General features: G+C 40.6%; 2 protein-coding genes across 5 annotated transcripts in view; both read right to left on the bottom strand.

The window, feature by feature from the left end:
- Positions 1–27,499, bottom strand: part of LOC114561375 (uncharacterized) — a 170,977-nt gene that overhangs the window by 40,103 nt on the left and 103,375 nt on the right. For 3 of the 4 annotated variants that reach the window (XR_003693345.1, XR_003693347.1, XR_003693346.1), the window contains one exon: positions 6,819–7,111. Coding sequence is in view for 1 of the 4 variants with exons in the window: in XM_028587381.1 (XP_028443182.1) it covers positions 4,275–4,379; positions 6,819–7,111 (398 nt within the window). In the remaining 3 variants the exon portion in view is untranslated. Of the gene's footprint in view, positions 1–4,140; positions 4,380–6,818; positions 7,112–27,499 lie in introns of those variants that run through there. The other variant, XM_028587381.1, reaches the window with a different exon arrangement.
- sox2 (SRY-box transcription factor 2) lies at positions 1,133–4,140 on the bottom strand. The gene has a single exon (XM_028587380.1). It carries the CDS (start codon positions 2,988–2,990, stop codon positions 2,028–2,030), a length of 963 nt encoding a protein of 320 aa, XP_028443181.1. The 5' UTR covers positions 2,991–4,140; the 3' UTR covers positions 1,133–2,027.

Consider the following 27,499-nt stretch of genomic DNA (forward strand, 5'->3'; position numbering starts at 1 on the left):
ATCATAAGGATTAATATTATAAGGAGGGGGGGATCAGCCTGCTGGCAGAGAGATGCATGGGAACATTTTGGAACCGGTTCCGTGAGGCGGTGGTGGTGGTGGTGGTGGTGTGGAGTCACCGGAGAGCTTGAACCGTGAGAACCGTGGTTAACGGAAAACAGCAGGGACCGTTTGATTAAACATTAAATTAAAATGGCCACATCCGAGACTTTATATAGAGCCATTACATCGCGGGAGAAAGGGCATCCCGGCTGGTCCCGCTCGCCTGGCTCTTTTCAAGAGGGCTCACCTTCAATTTAGACCTAATTGAACATTTAGGCTGATAAGCTGCAGCTTCATGATTTGAAGAAAAGCGTCCAAAAAGTAGCACACCTTATTAGTTAAACCAAACATCACGAGGAACCGTTACAACATGACAAAAAAGACTGAGCTCATGGGATTAGGTTGTTGTAAATACTCATAAATATCCACATATGCTGGTGTCACAGTCAAGTGCCATTAGGAAATTAAAATCCACCAGTGAGAGAAATCCTCCTGTCGGTTAACACAAACCTATATTAACTGCGAAGGAGGAAATACATCTGGTTTATGAACAAGATATGTAATTATTCTTCCCTCAGTCTCCTGTCCCATTCAAAAACTGGCCAACAATACCAACAGGTCTACAAAATAATGTATATTATGCAGTATTAAATTAGGCTAATTAAAATGGAAAGACATTCTAAAATGCAGCTTGGGCCTCAACAGCAGCTTATTGGTGATTTTTATTTTTTTTTTATAATAGAAGAGGAGAAATGACAGTTTGGGGATGTTGGTGGAAAAATCTTCCCCCTTTTTAGGAAACAGGCAACAAACTTTGGCTTGAAGGAACCGTCCGCAGGCACTCGAAAATAGAAACCACGACGCACAAGCTGTGTTATTGGATCAGGGGATTTTTCAAAAGAAGCAAAAAAACTGTTATTTGTGTTAGCTGATGTCTAATATTTATATGCATAAAGATGTAAAAAGTCAGTGTTACATTTACAGTAAATAACATCAGAAGAAAAGACAGAACAGCTCAACAGACAGATGACAATTTAACCTGCACACAAAATGACAGAGAAATAAAATCAAAACTCAAAACAATTTCAAGTATCCAAATTTCCAAAATTTATTCATTTCAAACTGCATATTGAAAAAAAATATACTCAGCTGAAATTGTAACTGTTATAAGGATGGTATTAGTTCCGGTATATATATACATGGAGTGGTTGGCTTCTGCGTACTGCAGGCCACAATTTTTAAAATACAACTACGGAAATGAATTTCGAAATAAAAACTTAAAATATCACAGTAAATATACAGAAATTGTACAAATCAATTAGAAAATAAAGAGCACAAGCGTCATACCTCTAACAGATGAAAAGTGGGAGACGGAAATATAAATTAACAACCTATATTTTAAGCTGTATGAGAACAAAAAGTGTCTTAACTTTTTTAAAGAAATTAAAATGTTTAGTAATATTGACCTTAAATGGAGAAAAGAAACAGTATTACCTGCTTCGTTTTTATGTCCCTTTTCTTTCCACATAATTCCAGTTCTGCCATCTTCACTTTTAATATTTTTCTGCAGAACTGGCGTTGCCTTATATAAAAAAGAAAAAGAAAAATGCAACCTCTTGCAGTTTAACAAACAATTTCATCTGATTGTAATGTTTCTTTGATAAATACTGTACAAAAGGTGATTGCAATAATAAAACATTTGATTGCGACTCCCACTTTCTAGTCTTCCAAACTTCATCCACCAGTGAAGAGGGGATCTCCTACCGTTCCTCTAGAGCTTCCTTAGAATAAAATGAAAAAAAAAAAAAAGAGTCGTGTGTCCTTTTTCCTGGAGACTTCTATACAACTTTTCCCACCCCGAAATTTTTCTGTACAAAAATAGTCCAACGTTAATAGTCCACAGTTTCTCTTATAAAAGTTCTTTTTTTTCTCTCTCGCTCTCTCTCTCTCTCTCTCTCTCTACCTCTCTCTCTGCTTTGTGTCTCTTACATGTGTGTTAACGGCAGCGTGCCGTTGATCGTCGTCCCAGGCACGGTGCTCTGGTAGTGCCCGGACATGTGTAGCCGGGTCTGGGCGGTCTGATCGCTGACCTCCGCCCCGGGCAGGTACATGCTGATCATGTCTCTCAGATCTCCGCTTTGGCAGCCCGGCCCGGCCCGGTGGGAAGACGAGGTGACGACGGGCGGGCTGGAGCTGCTGGACTCGGACTTCACCACCGAGGAGGGCCCCATGGAGCCCAGGGCGGTCATCCCCGGCGTGGTTTGCTGGGAATAGGACATGGAGTATGTCGGGGAGCCGTTCATGTAGCTTTGGGAGCTGGTCATGCTGTTGTACTGCAGGGCGCTCATGTCGTAGCGGTGCATGGTCTGCATCTGGCTCGGGTTGTGCGCGTTCAGCCCCGGGTGCTGGTAGCTCAGCTGGTCTTGCATCATGCCGTAGCCACCGTTGGTCCAGCCGTTCATGTGCGCCGCGTAGCTGTCCATCCGCTGGTTCACCCCACCGCCCAGCCCGGCCCCCACCCCGACCCCAGCTCCCATCCCGTTCCCTCCGGGAGACAGCAGCCCGCCGGGCAAGGTGTACTTGTCCTTCTTCATGAGGGTCTTGGTTTTCCGCCGGGGCCGGTATTTGTAATCCGGATGCTCCTTCATGTGCAGGGCCCGGAGCCTCTTGGCTTCGTCGATGAAAGGTCTCTTCTCGCTTTCCGACAGAAGTTTCCACTCTGCGCCCAGTCTCTTGCTTATCTCCGAATTGTGCATTTTGGGATTTTCTTGGGCCATCTTCCTCCTCTGGCCCCGGGACCACACCATGAACGCGTTCATGGGTCTCTTGACCCGCTCCGGACTGTTTTTCTGGTTGGGGCCGGTGCCAGACGTGTTGGTGTTGCCCGAGCCCCCCGTGTTGGTCTGGGGAGCTGGGGGCTTCAGTTCAGTCTCCATCATGTTATACATCAGGAACAGCTTTTAGTTGGAGCTCCCGAGCAGAGGAAAACAAAGAAAACACAGAGACAAACTCCACAAGCCAAAGAGAGGACAGTGAGGAGCGCAGGCTGCTGCTGCTAAGAGTTACCTGTCGATTTCTCTCTGCAACTTTTTCTCTGGACAAAAACAACCAGCACCAAGCCGCGTCTCCACACACTCTCTCTCTCTCTTCCTCTCGGTGAGTGTGTGTCAGAGCTCGTGTGTGAGTATGAGTGACAAAGAGCCTTGTCCCAATAGGTCCCTGCTATGTTGTGTCCACAAAACTTCTCCAGTCGCTTCTCCGAAAAAGCATCAACAAACTACTTTTTCGCCTCTGTCCGCCTGAGCCTTGACAACTCCAGATAGTTTTTGAACAAGTTAATAGACAACCATTCATGTGACGGGGCTGTCAGCAAATAAATGGCTTCGACCTGGCCAATCAGAGCCGGCCTGCTCCCCTGACACACCAATGGGAGGCAATAATTAGCATAAATGGGCGGGGTCTGCTCTGCCCCGAGACACACGCACACTCAGGCTGCCCATATGAGCCAATATAAAGTACATATTTACTATTTCCAGGCTAATGGAGCTATTTCTCTGGGAATATATAGCCTACGTGGTGGCACTTTATAATCATTTTCGAATATTATAGAGGAAAGGAAGTTGCAAAAGCTTGCTGGCTGTTTAGAAATTAGACAGTGTCGTTTTGCAAACTTTATGAGTAAAATAGGACTAAAAACTTATAGTAGAAAATGTAAAGTAAAAATATGTCTAAGAATTTCTAATGGGTGAAATAAGTCGATTATCATCTTTGGTTTTAGGCCGATTTCTTATTTCAACAAATCCAAAGTGTGGCATAGCCCATAATTAAAAGAAAAAGTGTTAGCCTACATAAATGTATCAAATGTTGACATTAATGGTGTCAGTATCATCTTAACTTCAACAGCATTGTTCTCACATTAAGTCCCCGGCCCGTGACACTGCTGTTCAAAATCAAAAAGTCCCTAATGCCCCCACTTACGGCCCCAATAACATGACAACCCTTAAATAAACTTTGTTAGTTAACTCGAAGCACTGAGTAGCGGTGGTGTGTGTGAATGTGTGTGTGTGTGTGTGTGCACGGCTGGTTTTTAACGTAAGGAAGGACGAAGGGAGGTAAGGTAATCCAAGATGTTTCCCCCAGTCCTTTTGTTTAGTGAAGTTGAATGCCAACACACAGAAGGCAGACGGGCTCATCTCAGCACAAATAAGCGTTTTTTGTTTGGGATGTTGTCGCTACATCTGTCCGGACAAAGACCAAACTCCACTCCACTTCCACTGCCACAGTGCTGCTGTTGTTGTTGGGGCTTTGTAGTGGTGGGGTGGTGGTGGGGGGGCGGCCTACCGGGGACACGAGGGGAGGAGAAATAAAGGTGAGGAATATTTTAAGCTAAAGTGTGTTTACACAAAAGGCACCGCTCATTCATATAAGCCTGAACAAGCGTGTCAGCCAATTAGTGTGAATCAAAAAGCGGCCTCCACCTGCTTCACTTTATTCTGGATCAAACCGACCAGACTGCGATTATTATCAGATCAAACCAGCATGATCGCATTTAAAGCGAAATAATTCACTCATAAAGATTTAACGTTCAAAACAACTGAAGTTTTTTTGGGGGGGGATTTTTGGCAGTGTTGGTGCCACTTGTTTTGCTTATTTTCCTGAATCTCCATCCAAAGACAAGGCGTCCTGCTGCGTGACACCAGTGCCGCCTACTGGACAGAGGGGGAACTACAAGCAACTCCAAAAGCCTAGACTGGGTTTTCTCAAAGTAGGCTACTGTAGAGAGAAGGAATAGACGGTGGCTGTTTGTAGAAGTTCTTTAAATATATATATATATATATATATATATATATATATATATATATATATATATATATATATATATATATATATATATATATATATATATATATATATGTATAGCCTATATATAACGTGTTCTTTAAAATAAATGTATCACACGACAACTAATGGAACTGAAACGCAAAAGAGGTATTCAATCACAGCACAGCCTGTCTGAGTCTGCATGCCAGACAACCCCAATAATTAAACATAGATCAAGTACGTACACCTGGAATAATTTAATTTAAATACGTGTCTTTAGATTAAATCATAATTGAAAGTGAATAGATCAAGCCTTATTATTTTGTTTTAGTCATTTGATAATAAATGGAGCAGCGGAGCCCCCGTGCTCTCATTATGCCGGCACCGGCAACCTTACATAAGATTCATCTTGTGCTTAATAGGCTGCGAGAGGCGACACATGCAGCTCGGGCCATTATAATGCAAGGTTGAAATGGGCCGCTCGGCTGCTATCTGCATCTGAGTGTGTTCCCCGCTACCTCTAATCTGCTTATGATAATAAAGGAACAGCGGGGTCCTGCAGCTCTCTGAAAGCAGGCCCCATCCAGCCGGGAATGGCCCTGCATCCACAATCACCCTGAATTAAAGCCGTTGTTTGACAAAAACCAGGAGAAACTGGCGGGGCGGCTCCCTCGAACCACTTGTAAGCCCCCTGCTCCACCAGGTTGGGATGGATACAGCAAATAAAGGGAGCAGCACGCTGGGATATCAAAATACTGTTTTGTGGTTGCACAAATTCAGGTGATAGGATCACGGCAAAAACAAGCGAGAAAAAAAAGAGCAACAATGTACTGTAAGTGCAAAAATTATTCTAAGAGCCGTGCAGGAAGGACGTCGTGTTTGAACTAAGTAACATTATGCAAAATACAATTTCTGATTTCACGTGTCAATGCATCTCAATAAAGTGCAAATATAGCCTACACACGCCAAAATCTGTAAAATGATTAATTATGTTAAAAGGAAAACAAAATGATCATTGCATATGGCAAATGACAACAGATTACAGGTGAAATGGAAATAAAATGGTCTTTTCTTGCCACTAGGGGCCGTAACAGGGGCTGGAGACGCAGCCGAGAAAATACTTTATGAAAACATTAATAAGTCCTGGACATAACTGTCGAAACATAGAATAGGCTTATATATACAATTTTTCTTCCAGATAAATGGAGGAATAAAATTGAAGTCAGTTTTTGTAGACAGTAATGAGTCAGATGATCAAGTTATGGTTTCTCATTGGCTAATGTTACATTGTATTTCTTTCCGAAATAGATTTGGACAAGTATTTAAGTAATTTAGTGCGATAATAAAGTAAAATAAATTTAATAAATGTGATAAAAGCATAAAGAGAAAAAAGGTCTATCAGGATGTAAATTTGACAAGATGTCATTCAACATTTTAGGCTTAATGCATTAAAATATAAAGTGAGAATAGTAAAAAAATAAAGTGAGAATAACATTTAAAACATGGTATGCGTCAGAGTAAAAACAACAGTAAATACGTAATAATAAGTAAAAAAACTCAGGTCGTTTTGCTTGAATTGTAATTCAAACCTTGTGTTGTAGCCTATTTAATATTGTTGAAAATAAAAACTAAAAAAGGAAAGCATATGAATGGAATTAAATTAACATTAAAGAAACAAATGTGAAAGTTGATGACCATAAACTGTTGTGTCTGCTGATGATCTCTGTGTGTGTGTGTGTGTGTGTGTGTGTGTGTGTGTGTGTTTGTTGAGAGCTGAGAACTCAACCGGCCAACAACAACTCAGGGAGTCAGTCAAGCTCATGATGCCATGCGGTGTCATTCCACAACACTGCATGTTTTACACACACCCTCAAACACACACTAACATACACACCGACACAAACACACACATACACACACACGAGGCTTCTCCTCTCCACCGCACTACAACTTACTGCCAGTTTGGGAGTCGTCTTCCTCTCGTCTTGATTGGCAGAAATTAAACAAGATGCCATATCGCTCAACCTCCTCCATATCTTTATCTCGCTTCCCCGAGGAAGCCTCAACTTGTCCGGGACAGAGCTCCCAACGCCGGCCGAGAAACGTCCAACCGGCACCCTCAGCGTGTTTCCCCCAACCCCGGTAGTCCGCGCGGTTTCTATCCGGCAGCCGGCTCGCTTTGTCCGGCGTGCAGCCCCGTGAAGCCCCGCTGTCTGTCTGGAGCTCCGCTGTCTTCTTTCCGCTAGCCCTGCAACAAGAAAAGCCGTTTATGGCGACACACAATGTGAAAAGGGGGCCGATTTAAAAAGGAGAAGAATGCAAGCAAGAACAACAAAAGTCAGTTATAGCAAAGTCTATGCCTCTCCTCTCCTATCTTCCACCCCCTAGCTTAGCCCACATAATGAGCAGGAAAAAGCTTTATATTTTGTTCACTGGGTATTCACAGATAATTTGAAGTCATTGTTTCTGCCACAGATGGTTCTTTTTAATACAATAACGGTGCTCTTTGTGAATAGCGAGCCCACAATAAAAATCTAAAGCGTCCTCCTGAATAACCATTTTGTTCTCTCTTGTATAGGCCGAACAAAAGCGCCAGTGAGGTAATGGCCTGCCTTATTGAAAGCCTCAGAATGGGGATTTGATAAAGATTTTTTTTTCGCTCCGTTTTCCTTTTGCACAAAGTACACGGCAATGTCAAAGAGAAACTGACACGGCATGAAAAGGAAAAAGGCTCGAAAAAGTGCATGCTGTTGCAGGTTGCAACGATTCTTATTCTTATTCTTATTATTGTTGTTACTATTATTATTATTATTATTATTATTATTATTATTATTATTATTATTATTAGGCTATTGTAATTATTAGCCTATTATTTACATTCCTTAACTTTGTACAAAAGTCAGAGGTGAGAGGTTGTTTTGGGGGGCTGCAGCAGAGTCAGGTGCAGGCTGTTGTGGATTTTACAATGGAGCTTAAATCCAGAATACATTAGTCTCCAAAGGTCTGCTGTGGATTTGGCACAGTCTCATAATTTAGCATAGGGTGAGTCAAGTTGTGCTTGATAGAATTAAGTATTCAGGGGGCATACCCTTGGTGTCTTGCAGAAACCTCCTGTATCTAATTCTACCCTTTTTCACTACAATGGCCCAGAAAATATTGCATGCCCTTAAAGTGTTGATAAGACTCTGTCAAATGTCATAAATGCATGGATGTTAATGGGGAGAATCAGGTAGCCTAATGTAACTTGCTGATGTTGAGATGCAAGCCTGCAGGTGTGTGCAGTCAACATGCATTAGCTCCTCCAGGATGGATCCTGCAGCCATGTACAAGCCACCTCAGTCTGCCCACGGTTGATGTAATTTGTAATTAACTCATGGCTAATCAATAAAGCGTTTAACAAAAAGCACAATGGACACACAGGGGATGATCCCAAGCCAAACATATTGGATGTCACTGATCGTTACAAGGTGAGGACACCCTGTCTATCATAGGGGTGGAGGGGGGTGGATGCAGTAGGAGAAGATAGGGCCACTAGATGAGGGGTGAAGAAGAGAGAGAAGTGAATAGAGGGAAGGAGAGAAGGGCAGGGAGGAGAGAGGGGATAAAAGGGGAATAATGGAGGACAGGAAAGGTGAGGACAAGAGAGCAAAGAATCCCATTCCAACTCTCTCTCTCTCTCTCTCTCACACACACACACACACACACACACACACACACAGTTGATTAAGATCAAGAACAAAGCCTCACATTTTACAACAGTCTGCATCACACAAAAAATAATTTTGGGATTGTTACCCTCTCTCTCTCTCTCTCTCTCTCTCTCTCTCTCTCTCTCTCTCTCTCTATATATATATATATATATATATATATATATATATATATATATATATATATATGGCTCCACAGATATATTTATTATGTGTGCCAAAGGTGACAAAAAGGTTTCGGTCATTGCGCCATCATCATTGGCATCTTTTTGTCAGTGTGCCGGCAAGTTTTCTTTCCTGTGATACAGAACAGTTTACTTCTTAAAAAGCCTGTATTTAAGAGCACAAACCCTCTCACATGCATTCAATCTAAATCTGTTCCTTTCCATGTCATTGCAAAGCCCAAAAATATAATAATGCAATATGAATAGTCTTTTCAGTTATTCAGCTCCTTGACACCATCAACAGTAAAAATGGGTTTGAAACAGCTTTTAAAAAACAATTAATCTGTATTATTTTCATAAATAAATGCCCATTTTTCTGAATTTCCATCAGTTCAGAAAAATCTTTTTCTTTTGTTGCATAGCCTCGCAGCATTTTGCCACTCTAAAATCTACTCGCATACAGACTAACTGATGCATAACATTTCTAGAATTTAGTAGTTTTCAGCAGCAATATCCATGATGGCTGAACAAAAAAGTCTGTGGACACTGTGTATAAATACTCATAAATATTAAGCTTATAAGGGAACTATATTAACATCAACCAATGCAAAGACACAGAGCTGCTGAAAGGTCTTTAGAAGGGCACTGCAGAAACACTACAGAAACGACCAGCTAGTAGTCAGTTAGACAGGTTGAGTGAAGGAGAGGAAAAGCAGCAAAATCAGCACCAGAGGAAGATTTAAAGACTCAGAGACAAGCACACAGGAGGATCAGTGCTCTCAGAGTGAATAGGCTAAGCAGTAAAGAAATATGAATTTGGTTCTTTATCTGATCAATCTGTGCCATATAGACTATCCTACTCTTGTTAGAGAGATGGTGCACTTTTAATTATAAACCCATCCACAGAGGCTGAATGTGAAAGCATGAGTCCAGTGGCACCATGAGAGCCTTTAGAAACACCAGCATCATCACTGAATGCTAATGCATTTTACATTGAAACACACACACACACACACACACACACACACACACACACACACACACACACACACACACACACACACACACACACACACACACACACACACACACACACACACTCTCACATCTCGGCCTGATGGGAGATTCACTGTAGGCTCCCTTTGTGTATCTGCATAGTAGTGAGTGTGTGTGTGTGTGTGTGTGTGTGTGTGTGTGTGTGTGTGTGTGTGTGTGTGTGATACAGACTTAGACACAATCAGTAAAAGGTGGTGTGTGTGTGTGTGTATGTGTGTGTGTGTGTGTCAGCAAACCGACTGTCAATCATGCCACACGCTCAAACATTATCACACATACATTCATTCATTCATTCATTCATTTATGCACACTGCTATACTTGCCCTTGAGTTGAAATAGTAACATTATTGAATGGCTGTTTTGATTTGATGTGCATGCTTGATCCCTGTTAAGTTTCATACCAACACAGAGTATGTTCAATACTGAGTTTAAGTCTGGTTTTCAGGACATGCTCCCTAATGCTCACACATCCCTCCTGCACTGAAATGTCTCATTTTAAAGGTTGGTCAGTATTTGTTTTTCTGAGGGAAGTTCTAAGTTGATCTGCAAACAATTTATCAACAGATACTGAGTATGAAAATCTAGATTTGGAGCATTAAAAGGTGATGTTATTGTAGAACCACTCTTTTCTGACCTAACGTATGTGTAAAAGCATTGCAAGATAGGCATCATTATATTGGTCAAAAAACTGTCTGGCTCCACAGATTAATTAACTTCAACTTAGATCTATTGGCCATAACAACATCAATAGAAATACAGGAGCAGGGAAATACCACAATATTAACATTAGTCTAATACTCAATTTTCCAGAACACACAATAATATCACCTACAGTAAGAGTACATTTCTAATTGTATTATAATATATGTCACAACATATATCAACATATTGTTTTTATTATAGTGGTTATTACAACTAAATAAGTAACGTCAGTTGATGAATGTTGTTTTTGATTTTGATGAAATAATGCGCCAGCTAACTAAATTTAAAACCCATCCTTTCTTCTCCAAAATAAGCCAGTGATTGTCTCAACAGAGCGTTTCTCAAAACAAAAATCTGGAAAACATTGCCTCATGTTTAATTGTAGACAGGATAAATGATTGCGTATGCTTGCACAGACAAGACAGACAGTAAGTACAGTAAAAATACAAAATAAAAACTATAGCACAACACCATAATAAAAATCCTATTTTATATTATTTTTTACTGTACTTGTCTGACAACAGTCAAATACGTCAATGCCAACAACAACATTTTAAGTTTGGCTATTGAAAAAGTAACCGGCCTGTGACTGTCCTACTCTACCAGATGATTCAATGCCCTGCTTTGATGTTGCTTTACAAGTTTTGATGTGGACGACAACACAAAAAAAAAAAAAAGTAAGACTTGGAAATGCTAGTGTGGACATACATGTCCATTATGTAAGCATTTTATCTGCTGGACATGGTCAGACTCTGAAAAGTTCTGGACAGACACTGTAAAGGATTAGAGCTTTAAAGATACTAAAACTGCTGACCACCAGAAGGGAGCTGGTTGGTCAGTTTGTTCAGGAACCAAAGACACGCAGACACAGCTGTCAGATATTTACAGAACAACACACTTCACCGGCATCCCATTAACGAAGAATGCAACATAAACAGTTTAAACAATGCAGATACAGAAAGTTTCCGTTGGAAAAGCCACAATGCTCTTCAGTTATGGTTGGCTGTTTAACAAGCCTGGACTTCTAGTTGAATGTTATTGTTAATAGATAAATAAGATCAGGCAAAACAGAAACAGATTTCAATCTAAAAGTAGTATTTTTCAGCCATGCCAACAGCGTGGCTCTAAGGATGGAAATTCATGGTCTCCAGAGGAGGAATCCTAGTCACTTTTCCTCTGGTGTCACCATGAAGGTTGACATTTGTGGTTTTGAGTAAAAAATCTCAACAAATGTTGGATGGATTGCCAAGAAATCTGGTACAGACATAAATGTCCCCTTTAGGATAAATTGGATTAACGTTGGTGATCCCAGTTCATCGTACATAATCATTGGGTCAAAGATTAAATCTGTCTCAATAATTTGGTTTATTTATTTAATTTATTTATCAAATACCTGCAAAACTAATGACATTCCCATCAGCCTCAGCTTTATACTTTGTGATAATTAACAAATGTTAGCATGCTATAACGTTACACTCTGTAGATTCATGCTTCTAAATGTCTACTGTGTGTTTGGACATTTTGTTCCTGTTTTGTTTGTCAAATACCCTCAAATAGTTTAAATAGTTTAGATAAATGTTTAATTATGACATTAGATTAAATGAACTAAACAATTATCATTTCCATCTCTTGCACTATCATCATCAACAAGGATGTCGATAATCATTAGAATCTTGTACTGTGTTTGCTCAAAAATAAAACAGCTAAAGAAAGCCAGACAGCCTGTAAAAAGTTGTATTCTTTAGTCTGATAAAGGTTTGTTTGGTGAAATGCATCAGAGCACTACAAAAATGATTACGCAAACACGTGTAGGGCAGGTACTGACATACAATAACCAGCTCCATATAACAGGCACATTTCATCAAGAACATACAGAAGTACATTCCACCATGAAAACAACCCCCCTCTGTACTAGGGCTGTGTATTGGCAAGAATCTGGTGATACGATACGTATCGTGATACAGGGTTTACAATTAAATATATTGCGATACTGTAAGCATTGCGATATATATATTGCGATTTTATTAAATCCAATTTTAGGACCACTGTCATAGTTCAAAGAACACACCTGAAGATACATTACAACACTGCTATGTAGTGGTCGGAGTTTTAAAACAAACTAAATCAACCACTGTGTGCTACGAATATATGCAGATAAACTATAAATAAAAAAATAAAAAAGTGATTTTGAGAATCAATACAGCATCACAAAACATAATTGTGTGATACTCAAGTGTATAAATATCTACACCCCTACTCTGAACTTACAGGACGATATCTGTGTAGCGTTTTCTACATACAGTACAGAGATCAGATAGAGTGCGCCCCATGTAGGCTGAGTCCTGCAGTGGCGCAGGTTTGAATCCGGCCTGCTGCCCTTTGTTGCGTGTCATTCCCCCATCTCTCTCCCCCTTTCCTGTCTATCCACTGTCACTCTAGAATAAAGGGAAAAGCTCCCCAAAAAATAATCTTAAAAAAACATTACAAATCCAAACATTTAGAGGATAGAAGTTTATATTATATTATAAGATATAATAGATATAATAATATATTATAAGATACAATATAAAATCAGGCAGGATGGATAACTAAATGCAGTCACTTCTACAGACTTAGATTATCTAGATGATGAAGAAAATTACATTTTAGTAGATAGATATTTATGGATAGTATTTATGTTTAAATACTTGATTCCCAGCTAACTTGCACCATTTAAGGACCACTTCATGACAACCAAACCATTATTGTTGACTGATGGTTACTAATGGCTAATTATTTGACAAACTACTTGATGGACATTAACAAATCGTCATATTGGATTGATCACATACAGGATGAAAACACGTAAAGCCTGATCATCAGTACAGCTAATTATTCCTCTGACATCATATTAAAATGATGATTTATATAACAGTTAACTCAGTCCATTTGATTGACAGCTAATAATGATCAAAACCAATAATAACCGATTACTTATAAGATTTACCAGCATCAGAAAATGTGATTGATGGCTAATGTGCCATTTGAACATTTGCAGGCATTTCAGTGCAGAATTAAGCCAAAAACTAATCGAAACATCAGATCAGCCAGATGAAGAAGCCTACTTTAATATAACGTATTCACTGAGCTGACCGATGGTTATTAATGATCAAGTCAGATTAGCAGACTGCCTGAAAGGAAAACTCTCGTCATTATAGTGACTTTAAAAAAAATGCATCGGGCAAAATGAAAAGAGCAGAACATGAAAACGTGAATGTGGTTTACAGCCATCTGTCACATGGGAAGAAGAACCCAATGATCTGACAGACTGACAGTCGCTTGACACAACACCAACGCACAGCTACTTTAAGTTTGTGCAGGTAAGGATACATGCTTAAATGGCATTTCCCCAGGTTTTGAGATATCTATGGCTGATATTTGTGCCTTGACCCCAATACAGTAGAAGTGAATGGAATATTTGGCTGTGGAGCTCACAACATTGAAAAAAATCAACAGCAATGTGTTTTTTGCCACAAACATTTAATGGTTCTGGATTAGAACAAATTGATTTAAACTGGACTTGAACAGACCTTTTCAAGGCAGACATTTTGACTGCATTGCAATAACTGCTGGAACACAATAAATCATTGAAGTTATTGGTTCCCTATGTGCTTTTCCTGCTTAGACAAGTCAAAACCGCTGCTGTGAAAAAGGTATTTGAACTGAATAACTACTGAATAAATCATTATAACTTCTCATATGGAACTGTTTCACTGAATGAATAGTCCCTATACAAACTGTTGACAGTGTGTAATGGGGACATTGATTCTAGAAAGAAATGTTGCTGATTATGTTTTAGATGCAATTTCACGAAAGAAAAGTTGAATTCCCGCACACTATCGGCAGGTGTATTAGAGTTGCAACATTTTAGCCCACAGACCTTTAACAGTTATCAAGTCCACAATAAGGGACGACAACATCTTTATACTAAAGCCACAAGCTGCAACAACCAATCAAAAGGAGAAATAAATCTCTATTATTTATTCTACTCTCATAACACATCAATAATTGATTGCAAAAAAAAGTCATTTTGTCAAGTTATTTTGTGAAGCTTTGAGCACCAAAGTTGAAATTCCATTGCCTTCCAGTCAATTGGGGCGGCGCCAGAATTTACACAGACAGAGATCTCAAAACCTGGACAAATAAAACTAAACCATGTGAAGATACCAGAAGTAAGTGAGAAAATGTGCTTTTTTTTGTAATGTTAAATTTTGTATGCATATTTGTGCCTCTCAGACACTCTTTGAATCTGGAGCTTCTATCCACTCTCAGTAATACACAGGCCTCAACAAACACACACACACACACACATGCTATATTACACATGTATACATACAAGATATTTCACACTCTGCCCATCCTACACTCATCTCTCTCCCGGCCACCGCTGGTTTTGTTTACAGGCCAATTTGAATGAGAATGAATCTCTCTCGGATTTTTCTAGAAAGCGGTCTAATCCACGCAGGCTGCTGCGAGGCCCCGGCCCTTTGTTTGGGATTACTGCAGCTTAGCGCTAGCTAACAATGAAGAGATGAGCAGCTCACCTCATCGCCGCTAATGAAGTGTGGAGTCATTTAGCTGCTAGCTAGCTGCTACAGAGCCGAGATGATACCTACACACACGCCTGCACACACACAGAAACATGCACACGTTTGTATTACTATACATGTGAGGTCACCGACTGTTGACACTCATTTCTTAACTTCTTATCCCTCACAATTACACACTGAGACACTTGAACTAAAGTGTTGCCCTTAAATTTCCTCTTAAGTAGCTTCAAAGTTCAAAAGTACATCATTGCAGACTGCACAACATTGTTCTATTCAGAGTATGTATCCTGTTTGTTTAAACTCTCATCTAAAGCTATCCCGATTGTGTTAGGAGAAAAAAAACAAATCCAAGATGTCACTGTTTATCGCGGCAGCATTCCTTCAGATGGAAATAGTGGGAATAATGTTTATCGCATTTCTCTGCCATCTGAATCTTTGGAAAATGTGGGATCTTGACGACAATTTAAAGCTGTGCGTTGCCGTTTCTCAAACTCCGTGACATTAGACCTTACTCCACAGCGCTGTGGAATAAGGTCTGGAAATGCGAGACTAGCTCTCAACGCTCATCAGCGTTGTTTTTGGGCACAAACCTACTACTACCATTTAGACTTGTATAAGAAGTGTGAGTTTCTGTGTTCTCTTTGAGTTCATGGATTGGTAAGAAAGTGCTTTGCCTACTGCTGCTAAGGCTATGTTCTAACAGACATTCACATTTGGTGTTATTCTGCCCTTATTCTACCTTGTGATTGTCGCAGAGAATATAATCGCCGCTGATAACCTTTTAGAGTTATAAAATCCACTGTGCTGTGTTTTGGCATCTAATAACTTTCAAACTCATCATTATATTATTCAAAGGGTATTTAGGGACTAGTTTGAATTTGGTCTTCTGACCTGTGGCAACATGCCAACATCAAAGTAAATTAGTTTTTTCAGTCTGAATGCCCACTTGGATTATTAGAAACGGGACTGAAAGACCACACTCAAATTAAAAAAAAAATATATATACTTTTAAGTGTGAAACAAGCAAAAGTGAGGTTCATCTGAGAATAAAAATACACACATCAGAGTTGATGCTGACTAGTATCGGTGTGTGGGGGAGAGTATAAGCCATGGTCACCAGGGTAAAGGGGCACCAAGGCAACAGGAGAAGCAGGAAGATTTAAGCTTGGCAGAAACACACACAGATAGCAGTGGTCCACACTGAGAGTATGTTGGCTTGTCTTCTGACAAAGTGACTGAGCTTGGCATCTGATTAGCAAGGACTGAGGAGAGGATTTTGATGTTTATCCAGGTCTAGGGATGATCATGGCAGGTTCAGACCTCTGTGCTGGACTTGGATGGTTAGCAAGGGAATGGCAGTGCTTTTGTAATGAACCAGGACAACACACACACGCACGCACACACACGCACACACACACACACACACACACACACACACACACACACACACACACACACACACACACACACACACACACACTGGCTGATTTTATTGCATTCCTGCTCCCTTAAAATCACTTTCACCACTTCTTACCTTTCTGCTTTCTTGTGTTTTCTACCATTTCATCGTCTATATAGCGTCCGGGAAAGTTTTTCACAAAATAAATTGAGTATATGCTTTTAAAGCACAAAACCAGGTTACTTTACTGTTCAAGTTTGTCTAAAAAATATTTTTTTATCACTTTTATTTCTGTTTTATCGTATCACATAGGTCAAGGGCCCTTCAGTTCAGACTAGACATGAACCTTGTGAGGCTAATATTTCCTTGGTCCGACAGAGCCCATTAGTCTGTCTCGTATAACAACGCCGGGCATGATGTTCTGTTAAAACTTGAGCTGTATTGGCTAAGTTACTGATTGAGTAGGAATGTTTGCTTTTTTTTGCAACACCCTGCCGCAAGAGCTCGCACTCACACAAAGTTATTGCAGTCTACAGTGTCTCCAGCAGGCCTACAGAATGTCCAACAGTCAGAATCAGAGAGTCAACAAGCTGTAAAGTGAAGAAGTCACAAATGTTGTTTATCTTCAGGCTGAGAAACCTAGCACCTCACTGATAATGTATGTTTCAGAAAGGCCTTAAACTCTGTGGTCAGAGCAAGTCGTGACTTAACACTCCCTGGACACACACACACACACACACACACACACACACCTCGTCTCCATCCTATTTAAACAGCGGCTGTTGAATTTCACAACAAGCTCATAAAGGACGCAGAAATGCATGGAGGTCTGCGGGAAAATAAATCAAAGCTGTTTGCGTAACTGTGTGTGTGTGTGTGTGTGTGTGTGTGTGTGTGTGTGTGTGTGTGTGTGTGTGTGTAAAGAAAGTGTGACATTACAAAGACCCCATAAGAATATTCAATCAGAGGCATAATGTCATGGCTGCATGAGAAAACTGAGTGAGCCAGTGCCTTTTTGCCAGAGATACCATTAACATAGCATTTTATCAGCGAGAAGAGGCTGTCAACATGTTTACATGCAGCAGCTTGTGTGTGCATTTGGAATTTGTGCATTGAAAACATAAAGGTGAATGCCAGAAATTCTTGAAAAAAAAGGTCAGAATATCTCAAGAAAAATTGCATTGGTTGCCCTAGATGGAAAAAGTTATAAAGAGAAGATGCAATTAAAATTATATTAAAAGATTTTTTTTAGTAAGTAATGACATTGGAGGACATGCTTTCACATCCACTGTAAATGTAGAATCAGCGTGCTCCACCAGCCAGAAAACAGAAATGAAAGATTGAAAAGAGTGGCTGACAAACATGGAGGACACATCTATCTATCTATCTATAAATTGCAGGAATGTCTTTCTGTCTGTGTGTGGGTGAGTGTTATGTGCATATCTCTCTAACTGTTAGTCCGATGGATTTCAAACTTGACAGATGTCTTGCTACGGGCACGAGCAAGTGGAGGGCAAAGTTTGACGTTGTTTGGATTAGAAATGCAAAGGATATCATTAAATATATATCGGTAAAAGAAGCGCACATTGGCTTTTGCCGCTGGCCACTCCCCCTCTCACAATGCACACTGACTGAGCACTAAAACTTTAGATCTTTAGATAAAATCTTTCACCCGACTCTTTAAATTAATTCATGAGTCGCTCATACTACACAAGACAACACCCTCTCTCTCTCTCTCTCTCTCTCTCTCTCTCTCTGCGAGCACACACACACACACACACACACACACAGGTTCTGGTGGTTGATTACCGCAGATATGTGCTGATTAGCGCTCTTAACGGGCCGGGTGGGTAGCGCACTGCCATGAGTCCATGACGCTAATGTCTGATTACTCCACATTTTCATTGTTATTACATTCTGAATCTGCAACGTTCTCTGGCAGGTAAATCAGTAAGTTAGTAGTGGGGCATACAGGGGAGTTGCATTTGAAGTGGTTTGGGGTCCTTCTGTAAGTAATTTTGTAATTAGGCTACAATTTGGTTTTGATGAATTCTACAAGCAGCAATACCACAGGCCGAGCAATCGGCCATTCCAAACTGGCACATTTTCAACAGGCACTGCACTAGTTTTAAATAACATAAATACATCTTTGGTAAAAAAAACAGCAGTTGGAAAATGTACACTAGTTGCAAGGCCTTTTTCACAGCACACATTTTGACATGTCACGGTAGGAAAATTGCATGTGTAAAAAATAAAATGAATAATGGCCAAATTCCATTTAGCTGCTTCAGTTTTAGGGTCCCGGTATTGTGCATGCTGGCTCTCTGCCACATTGTCATGACTTACAGGGACACTTGTGCTTCTTTTTCTGTGACAAAGTCAAAATGCCCGCTGAGAAAAAGGCCTACTATGTTATAACCTCAATAATATTTGCATTGCAATAATTGTTTGGTTTGCTTTTGCCAAGTTTTTGAAATGTTTCTTAAAATGTGTTTACACATTAGGATGGAAACTAGAGGTTTAGAGCAACTAAGTACACAACTTTCTGGATTATAATTTGTAAATAGTATACATTAAAGTATACGAAAACACCCACTGGTATACCAGCGGTATACTGTATAAAACACTCCGCCTCATGTCCTTGCAGAAATGGCAAGGTGACCGTACTTACGTCACACAACTACTTGTGGCTACGTGGACGCGCACAGTATAATATTTTATCATATTTTGTGTGTGTAATCGTGTGCAATCGTGTACATATTATCCCCAGCGGGATACATATTGCCAAAATATATTCCAACTTGTGAACTGCTGCCGTGTTCGCTTGTATTATTTCACGAGTGCATTCCTGTGATTATCTTTGTGTACAAATTTGAAAGTGTTTGTGTCTCTCTCTGTGTGTGTCTGTGCCCTCTACCAACGAGCTCCAAGCTATCATGTTTTAGCCTCCTACGGTTAACATCTGCTGCATTTAGTGCTGCCAGGTCGCTCTGTGATACACCTACCGTCTAATAGAATCAAAATCACACGCCGCTACGGTTTAACACACACACACACACACACACACACACACACACACACACACACACACACACACACACACACACACACACACACACACACACACACACACACACACACACACACACACACACACACTGTCAGCCAGTACATACCAACCAGTTGCTTGATTATTTACTGCTGATAACCTGCCCTGAACCTACTTTACTCAAATATGAAACATTAAAGAACTAGTAGACATTATATATATTGAACTATCTTGATTTATTCTAATTGTATTAAAAACACAAGTGGCTTTCGATGCCGTTTCTGAGGAATGGCTGCCAAATGTATGTTTTCCACTTTCTAATTGATCCTGTTTTATTTGGGAGTTTTGTGTGAGAGACTCAACATCTCTGTATCACCAAAACAAATATATTTATTTGGACTCTGATCCCATCCAGATAACAAGGCACTACAACAGTGAAATAGCTTTTTGGATGACTTCGGCTTTTCTTTAATGGACAACTTAAAGGTTTCAGACTTCAGCACAGCTGGGCTCTTTTGGACTGGTTACTTTCAAATGACCTAAAAATCCCTCTGCTCTCTCTTTTTCCACACACAGACAACCTTAAAATCCAATCTTCATGACAGCTTTACACCTATTAGCTCTGAGGTGGAAAACTAGATGACTCTACTGATGTTCACATCATCAGCCCTAATACCAAATATTTCTGGGCTTCCGAACCCAAACAATGCAGGCATCTGCTGCCGGACCACTTCTTTAATGGAAAACACTCTCTCTCGCTGTCTCTTTCTCTCTACGTCTGTGTCCTTCGCTCGCCCATCCAGGCACTAATGTAAATGAAAAGCATTGGGACAGGGTGTGCTGTTAATGTGTGGACATGGACAAAAAGCCGGGTCTGGGGGTATTGTATTGGCCCTGTGACACACATCCCAACCTCAACGCACACACTCACACCTCCTCCTTTTCTCTCTCCTCTATTGACGGCCCCTCAAAATCAATAAAAATGATCTTGGGAGTCCATCCACCATTTGGCTGCATCATCTTGGAAGTGCCTTCTTTAGGATATAGCAGCCATACTGTACAATGGGCCAGCCGAGCGTGTGTAATTTGCCATTGATTTCCTCCCTCTCTCTTCCTGACTCCTTCGCCCCTAGTCACTGCACACAACACAAAAAAAAAAAAACTAACTTCATCATACACCCTGTTAATGCACATGCACAATAACCCTCTTTTCTCCTGCCCTCTGGTAATTTCAATCTTTCTTCATCTTTTTCGCTTTCTTTCCTCCTTTATCTCCTTCGTGCTATGGCCCTATTCCTGAAATCTCTTCACAGGTCACTGTTCTTTCACTATAGTAATGGATGACTTGTGCAAATGTTGTTTGTGCCCAACCTGTTTTTTCTCCCCCCATCTCTCTACCACTTTTCTTTTTCTGAAGTAAATATTCCACATATTGATGTTCCCAACCTCCCATTTCTGAAGTAATATCTTATTTATCTCATCAACTTATACCATCAACTTTAAAAGTTTCAAGATACTTTTCTTTCTCAATCTCAGATCTCTTCATCCTAATACATCACGGTGTAAATTGATCTTTTTTTATTATATTATTATATATTTTTTATGCTCTTTATGTTTCCAAGATAGTTTTAGTTGCATAAATGTGAAAATGTGAAGGCAATATTGTGTGACTGATGATGTGCTCTCATTTTATAATGTATAATTGATCTAAAGACACTTGAATTTGTCACCGTCTTAAACCATTAGCAAAATGCATCGATATAAACATAAGCAATTTGTAAAACTCAGTTTATTTGGCAATCATAAAAATATGGATACAACATGGAAACATTGAACTACAGTTACAATTGACAATTAGCAGATTGACTACAGTACAATCTGTAACTAAAACAAGTCTACAATATTGCCCCTAGATTGTAACATGTTTAAACCAAATTAAACAACTAAATAAATGTTTGATTTCTTTTGTCACACTAAACCAAACAGTCCATGCACTATAGTTAGTGCTTGATTAAGAGTCTCAATTAAATCAAGCTAAAATTATATTCTTGAAGCTGCTTCACAAACCCAAATGACTAGTTATTATGAACCACCACCGCTGGAGACAGATGCTTGTACAATACGTCCCTTGGTAAACGGGTATTAGCTTTAAAACCAAACGCCTCAAATCCCAAAAATACATGCATGAGTGAGCCTGACTGTAGTTGTTCTCAGGTTGAAGTCGGATGGAGCTACGCTAATAATTCACTGAAGCCACCAAACTCCATGTTATCAAAGGTACCAGAGCTGTAAAGTTGTGGGGTACCTAACGGTAGCAACACAAGTCACTGCATCGGATTACAATTCAGAATTTGGGATTTCCTACATACAGAAGATTACAAAATGTGTGTGCTCCCAGCAACTCAGTCTCAAGTGACAAAAAGTATTCGTACTAAAACTATTTGAAAACACAGGGCGTGATTTCAATTCACACTCTGAAAACTGGTCTCGATAGCAAAACATTTCGTTGCATTTACATTTTTGTCATTGCCGATGACGTGTCCACTCACGGTGGTGATGTTTCGACTCATAGCGATGACATTCCTTTACTTTATGACGATGTCTCTAAAGTAACTATGACACCTGAAGTTTTACTCGCCAGGTGAAGGCCTCTCGAGGTTGGGCGATGACGTCTTTAAACTCAGTGAGGAACGTTTTCAAAACGGCAGTGACGGCGATCTGATTGTAAAACCTGGTGTAGATCACGACAAAGATGTACAACATCGAGATGTTCAACTTAGACCTGAATCTGAAGAGCTTGTTGCACACTGAACCACATGCAGCATTCATGTACACACGTATATGCTCACACATCTAACACAAACACACATGCACAGACAACTGTCAGTCAGTCTTTGAGAGCAGTGTGTTGTTTGTTAAGTCTGACACTTTACCTCAGACGCGCTAAGCCTATTACTGTATTCTTTTTCTGCTGTTCACAACACACACACACACACACACACACACACACACACACACACACACACACACACACACACACACACACACACACACACACACACAGAGACACAGTGGTGCTATCACTAAGACCTCATTCAATAAGCCTAGAGCGTATCCTCCAGCCATATCGCATATCATTCTCCCAACAAAAACACCCTTCGTCTCACGCACACACACACACACACACACACACACACACACACACACACACACACACACACACACACACACACACACACACACGATATCTGAATCTTTCCTTTTCCTGAGTGGTGTTGTCGTCCCTGTTTGTTGAGAGTATCATTTACAGCCAAGGTGTTTGAAGAAAGACACCTCTCCTGTGGCGGGTTGTGTGTGTGTGTGTGTGTGTGTGTGTGTGTGTGTCTCTTTAGAGTGGGGCTTTGCTGCTCCTGACACCGTTATCAGCACTAGTCGAATGTATTTCTTATCGAGGTGGAGGTGTGTGGGGGGAGACCAACGACCGACAATACAAGCTTATCAAACGTCCTCAGCCACGATTCGGCCTGTCACTCAAAGCACACGTGTACACACACACACACACACACACACACACACACACACACACACACACCTTTTTGATTGATAGATGGCTTTCCCAACAAATAGAAAGCTTGGATCAACATCCTTATGGCCCCTTTTTACCTTACACACTCATGCAGTGGTTTAACGTGTGTGTGTGTGCGCGCGCGCACGCGCACGTGAGAGAGAGAGAGAACATTCCAGAGTAACAAAGGTGGGATTAGGGATGCATTAGTTGGCCGTGGAGCGAGAGGCCTGTCAATAACAGCAGCCAGAATAAACCCTGAAACCTCGATAAGAAGACAAAGGACGAGCCAGATAGCAGCAAGCAGAGAGAGAGAGAGAGAGAGAAGGGGGAGAGAAGGATCAATAGAGAGAGAGAGGAGGGATGAGAGAGAGAAATGGATGGATGGATGGATGGATGGATGGATGGAGAGGCAGAGAAGGGATCAATATCAAGAGAGACAGGAGGAGAGAAGTTTTCACAAAGACAGGTGAATGGGTGAGGTTGGTTGAGGATAAAAGGGATGAGGGAAAGGAGGATAATGAAGAAGATGCTGAGAGTCGGGATGTAGGTAAGAAGCAGGGTTTGACTAAGATGGGTCGATACAGATAGCAGTAATTTAGTTTTACATCCTGCTGCAGCCAAAGGTTTGAGGTTATTTTGAGTATTTTTAGTGAACAGAGGAACACATTTGTACATTTCTGAAAAATGTGAGTCCAACCACACTAGAGGTTGGTGAATAGCCCTCATAGGCTTCTGCTTTTGGGATTGGGAGAGAAACAACTAAAACATGCTTTCACATAGTTTTTTGTAATTCCATATTCAAGTTTAGCTACTTATCGCTCAAGACTATGTAATAACCCCTTTTTCAGGAACTTTGCCTGCATTTTGAATGGAGGAACAGGGTCAAAATGTAGTCTCCTGGCCCTAAAAAATGTCCCTGCTATGGGGGTTAGTACTTTTCGATAACTCAGAGCCTATCAGGGTGCAGTTTGCTGTAATGAGTTGGATTGATTGCTCAAAGCCGTGAGACTGCTACAACCACCCTGTGACCACTGCAGGGACTTTTTCATGGGCCCAAGCGCTGAGCCTACTTTTTTAAAAGGGAGAAACCAGTGTACAAATTTTGTCTTCAGTCATAGTTTGTGGACACAAAAAAACACCTGCTCTGGGGGTAGTTCTTTTCAATGTCCCATGGAGTAGCAGGGTCGAGTTTGCAATAGGCTACTGAGCAGCACTTACTGGTCCAACCTGAAGGATGCTACAATGTCTGGAAAGTACACCATGGTGTCCTTCCCAAAATGGATTCAAATGGCAGATTGAAATATTTCTTTAAAAGCCTCGTCTCTTCATTAACTCAACAGACGTCCTCCAAACAGCCTTCCCTGTATCTTGCCAAAGGATGCACACACTCTCTTTAGTGCTTTTACCTGAGACGCAGTGAAAACCAAAGCAGTGAGTGATTGAAGGTTAAAGTCAGAGGATCTTCAATCAAATGGGAGCAGTTAAACATAGCGAGTAGTTGATCAACAACACTACAAAATAATCTACACCACAGTACATACATTTTTGTAAAATTAAATCTTTGAATCTTGTTTTTCCCGAAAAGTTGGCAAACTGGGAAAATAATGCCATTTAATTCAAATGCAGCCTTGGTTCAGATGAATGACGTAAAGTACCAAGGTTAAAACGAGAATCGGCTTTCATTGAAATGGATATGACTATATCATGCCTGTAGCGTTTTCCTCAGATAAAGGCATATTTCTAAATGGTTAATACTGATATCTTCAAAAGAGGGTTGTCTTTTAAACTATATAACATGGCACATAAACTGTTACACGTGGAAGATTAAACTCAAATCTCAAAGCAGAATAGGCTTATAGTTGCCATCCAGCTGAGGGCCGATGATGAGCTGTGTTTTGAGGGGAAAAGGAGCTAAATAACTCGCCCGTACTGTATGCCATTTATCATCCTGCCAAAGACATGCCATCTTGAATTGGTGGTTGAAGAGCGGTGGGCTCTTAGTCACAACAATCCTACAGAGGCTTGAACCAATGACAGCAGGGCGGCGGGCAGCGGCGGGTGGGGAGGGGCGTGTAATTGTTTCACCGGCTCTCATTAATTAATTTCCCTCATTCATTTATACTGGAAACACTACATAGGTCTGGGAGTTATAGGTAATGATACAGAGGGAGAGACATGAATACAGAGAGGGAGAGAATTGAATACAGAGAGAGAGAGAGAGAGAGAGAGAGAGAGAGAGAGATGTGCATCCTGTTGTCGTCAGCGAGCAGCTAGCTGTCACACAAAGACACAATGAGGCCCGGCAACAAACAGCCACTTAAAAAAACAGCCTGGCAACAGAGAGCAAATTCAATTAGAGAAGTAATTAGTAGATACAGGGCCAGGCAGCGGGCTGCCGCGACGCCACAACACAAGAATTAATAGGCGCGGATAGGAGGAGGACGCTGTCATAATTAAGAGGCAATCACCTATGTCAATGAATACCTAAAAAAAGAAAAGAAAAGAAAAACATAGCACCCCTAACGCAAAATTATAATTAATTCAGTGATCAAAAAATATTTCAGGAGATGATTAATACAGCAAATTCATTTTAAAAGACTAATTTCTGGAAAGATAGCAAGACAATTGCACATAATGTACTCCGCCTGGCATTTATATTGCTAATTAATTTTTTTTCTTTCTGATAATTTGTGGAAGGATAGCTCTTCCCCGTCTTTCTCTCCAACCCCCGGGTGTGTGTGTTTTCTTCTAGAGTTATGAAGCAATGGAGGCAGTGTTGTAGCAGTAAATACACGGCAGAGGCTGCCGAACACAGCCGTGTCTCGAAACGCCTCCCCGCAAAACTCCACCACGCATGGACGAAAAAAAACATGAGCACACAAAAACAAAAAAACTTCCCCTTTCTCTCCTTCTTCAACTCTGAAAACATCCCTCCAACCTCCCTTTATTTATCTCCCCCTCAACACCACCGCCACCTCCCCCACAACTCCGCAGATACAAAAGACCCAGCAATTAAATTAGACGATAAGGACGTGAAATAAATCAGCAGGTTATTGATTGATTTGTCTCTCTTGGGGTGGGGGTGGAGGGCGGTGGCAGCTATCATTTCACACCAACAGCTCATCTATCGCTAACTAATTACTCTGTTTGTAAAATCCCTCAGATGAGACACCGAGGTTTCATATAACAAATAGAAAGGCTTTGCAAAAGTATGGAAGCGAAGAGAGACGGAGGGATCTGAAGGATTAGGGACTCATCGGAGAGCGTAAACAACAAGAGAAATGCTTCTTCTGGGCAGCCTTGGTGTCTAACATGCAATAAGTGACAGGATTGTTGTGTCTATTGGCCTGATGTTGCTGACACCCCCATTAGTGTAGAAGTCCTGACGCTGTTGGAAAGTCATTCAACTTCACAATAACCACTGAGCAGTCCAAGGTTTCTGGTGCGTCTCAACGTCTGAAAGGAATACACGTAAACACGACGTGAACTCAATGAGAAACATATGTTAATAAGAAACATAAGTTTCCTGGCTACGTAACGGCTGTAGGTACAGACCAAGATAACAGTAACTCAAGACCAGAATACACATCTGTTACTTTATATAGGTCTACATAATGAAGACAAAGATGGTGAAGGTATTTATAAGAGATCACTTTACTTGTCATTAGCTATTTAACTGTCCCTTCAAGGGAAACCTGCCATGCAGTAGCCAGAAGAATACATGCAGTACACGACTACATCAATATAATCAGCGTCACAAATAAACTCTCACATAATGAACATAACAGCGCAAAAAAAACAAAAATTAAATTTTAGACAGCTTAATCCATCTAGAACCGTAGTTCTGCTTGTCTCCTCGTCACAGGTTTTATATACAGTATGTCCATGAGTTGTGAGCAGTGATTCTCCAGTCGAAGGTTAGTGTTTCAATATTACCTACATTTTTTTTCACAAGAGAAAAGATTTTTTTTTTTTTTTTTTAAATGAAGGCAGGAGAGCAATGTTTTTCTTTTTTCCTTTGCGATTAATCATTTTGATCCTGACCCTCAAGTTAGGAACCACTATTCTCTACAAACCGCACACACACCAAACAAACCGTTGCACCAAATGGTTTTTCCTACTGTTTACTGAATTCAGTTCATGTCGATCGGACTTTCAATCTACACATTAGGACAGCCAGACTCATGTAGAGCTGCAAACCATTTTGCACCAAAATTATATTAAGGTTATACAAATCCATGTCTTACCTGCTAAATTTCCACCACCCAATGGTTAAACCGCTTAAGAAATACATTTGTTCAGAAATAACTCAGAATGCAGCTGGACTACGGTAGATATTGCTTTATTTATGTGATACATACTCATTTAATCACAATGGACGGAAAGTGAAAGCTCTTGTAGA

The sequence above is a fragment of the Perca flavescens genome, chromosome 9 (assembly GCF_004354835.1).
Source record: "Perca flavescens isolate YP-PL-M2 chromosome 9, PFLA_1.0, whole genome shotgun sequence".
Taxonomy (NCBI): domain Eukaryota; kingdom Metazoa; phylum Chordata; class Actinopteri; order Perciformes; family Percidae; genus Perca; species Perca flavescens.

Coding starts and splice junctions, on each gene's coding strand:
- sox2 (XM_028587380.1), bottom strand. CDS start 2,990: ATGTATAACATGATGGAGACTGAACTGAAGCCCCCAGCTCCCCAGACC.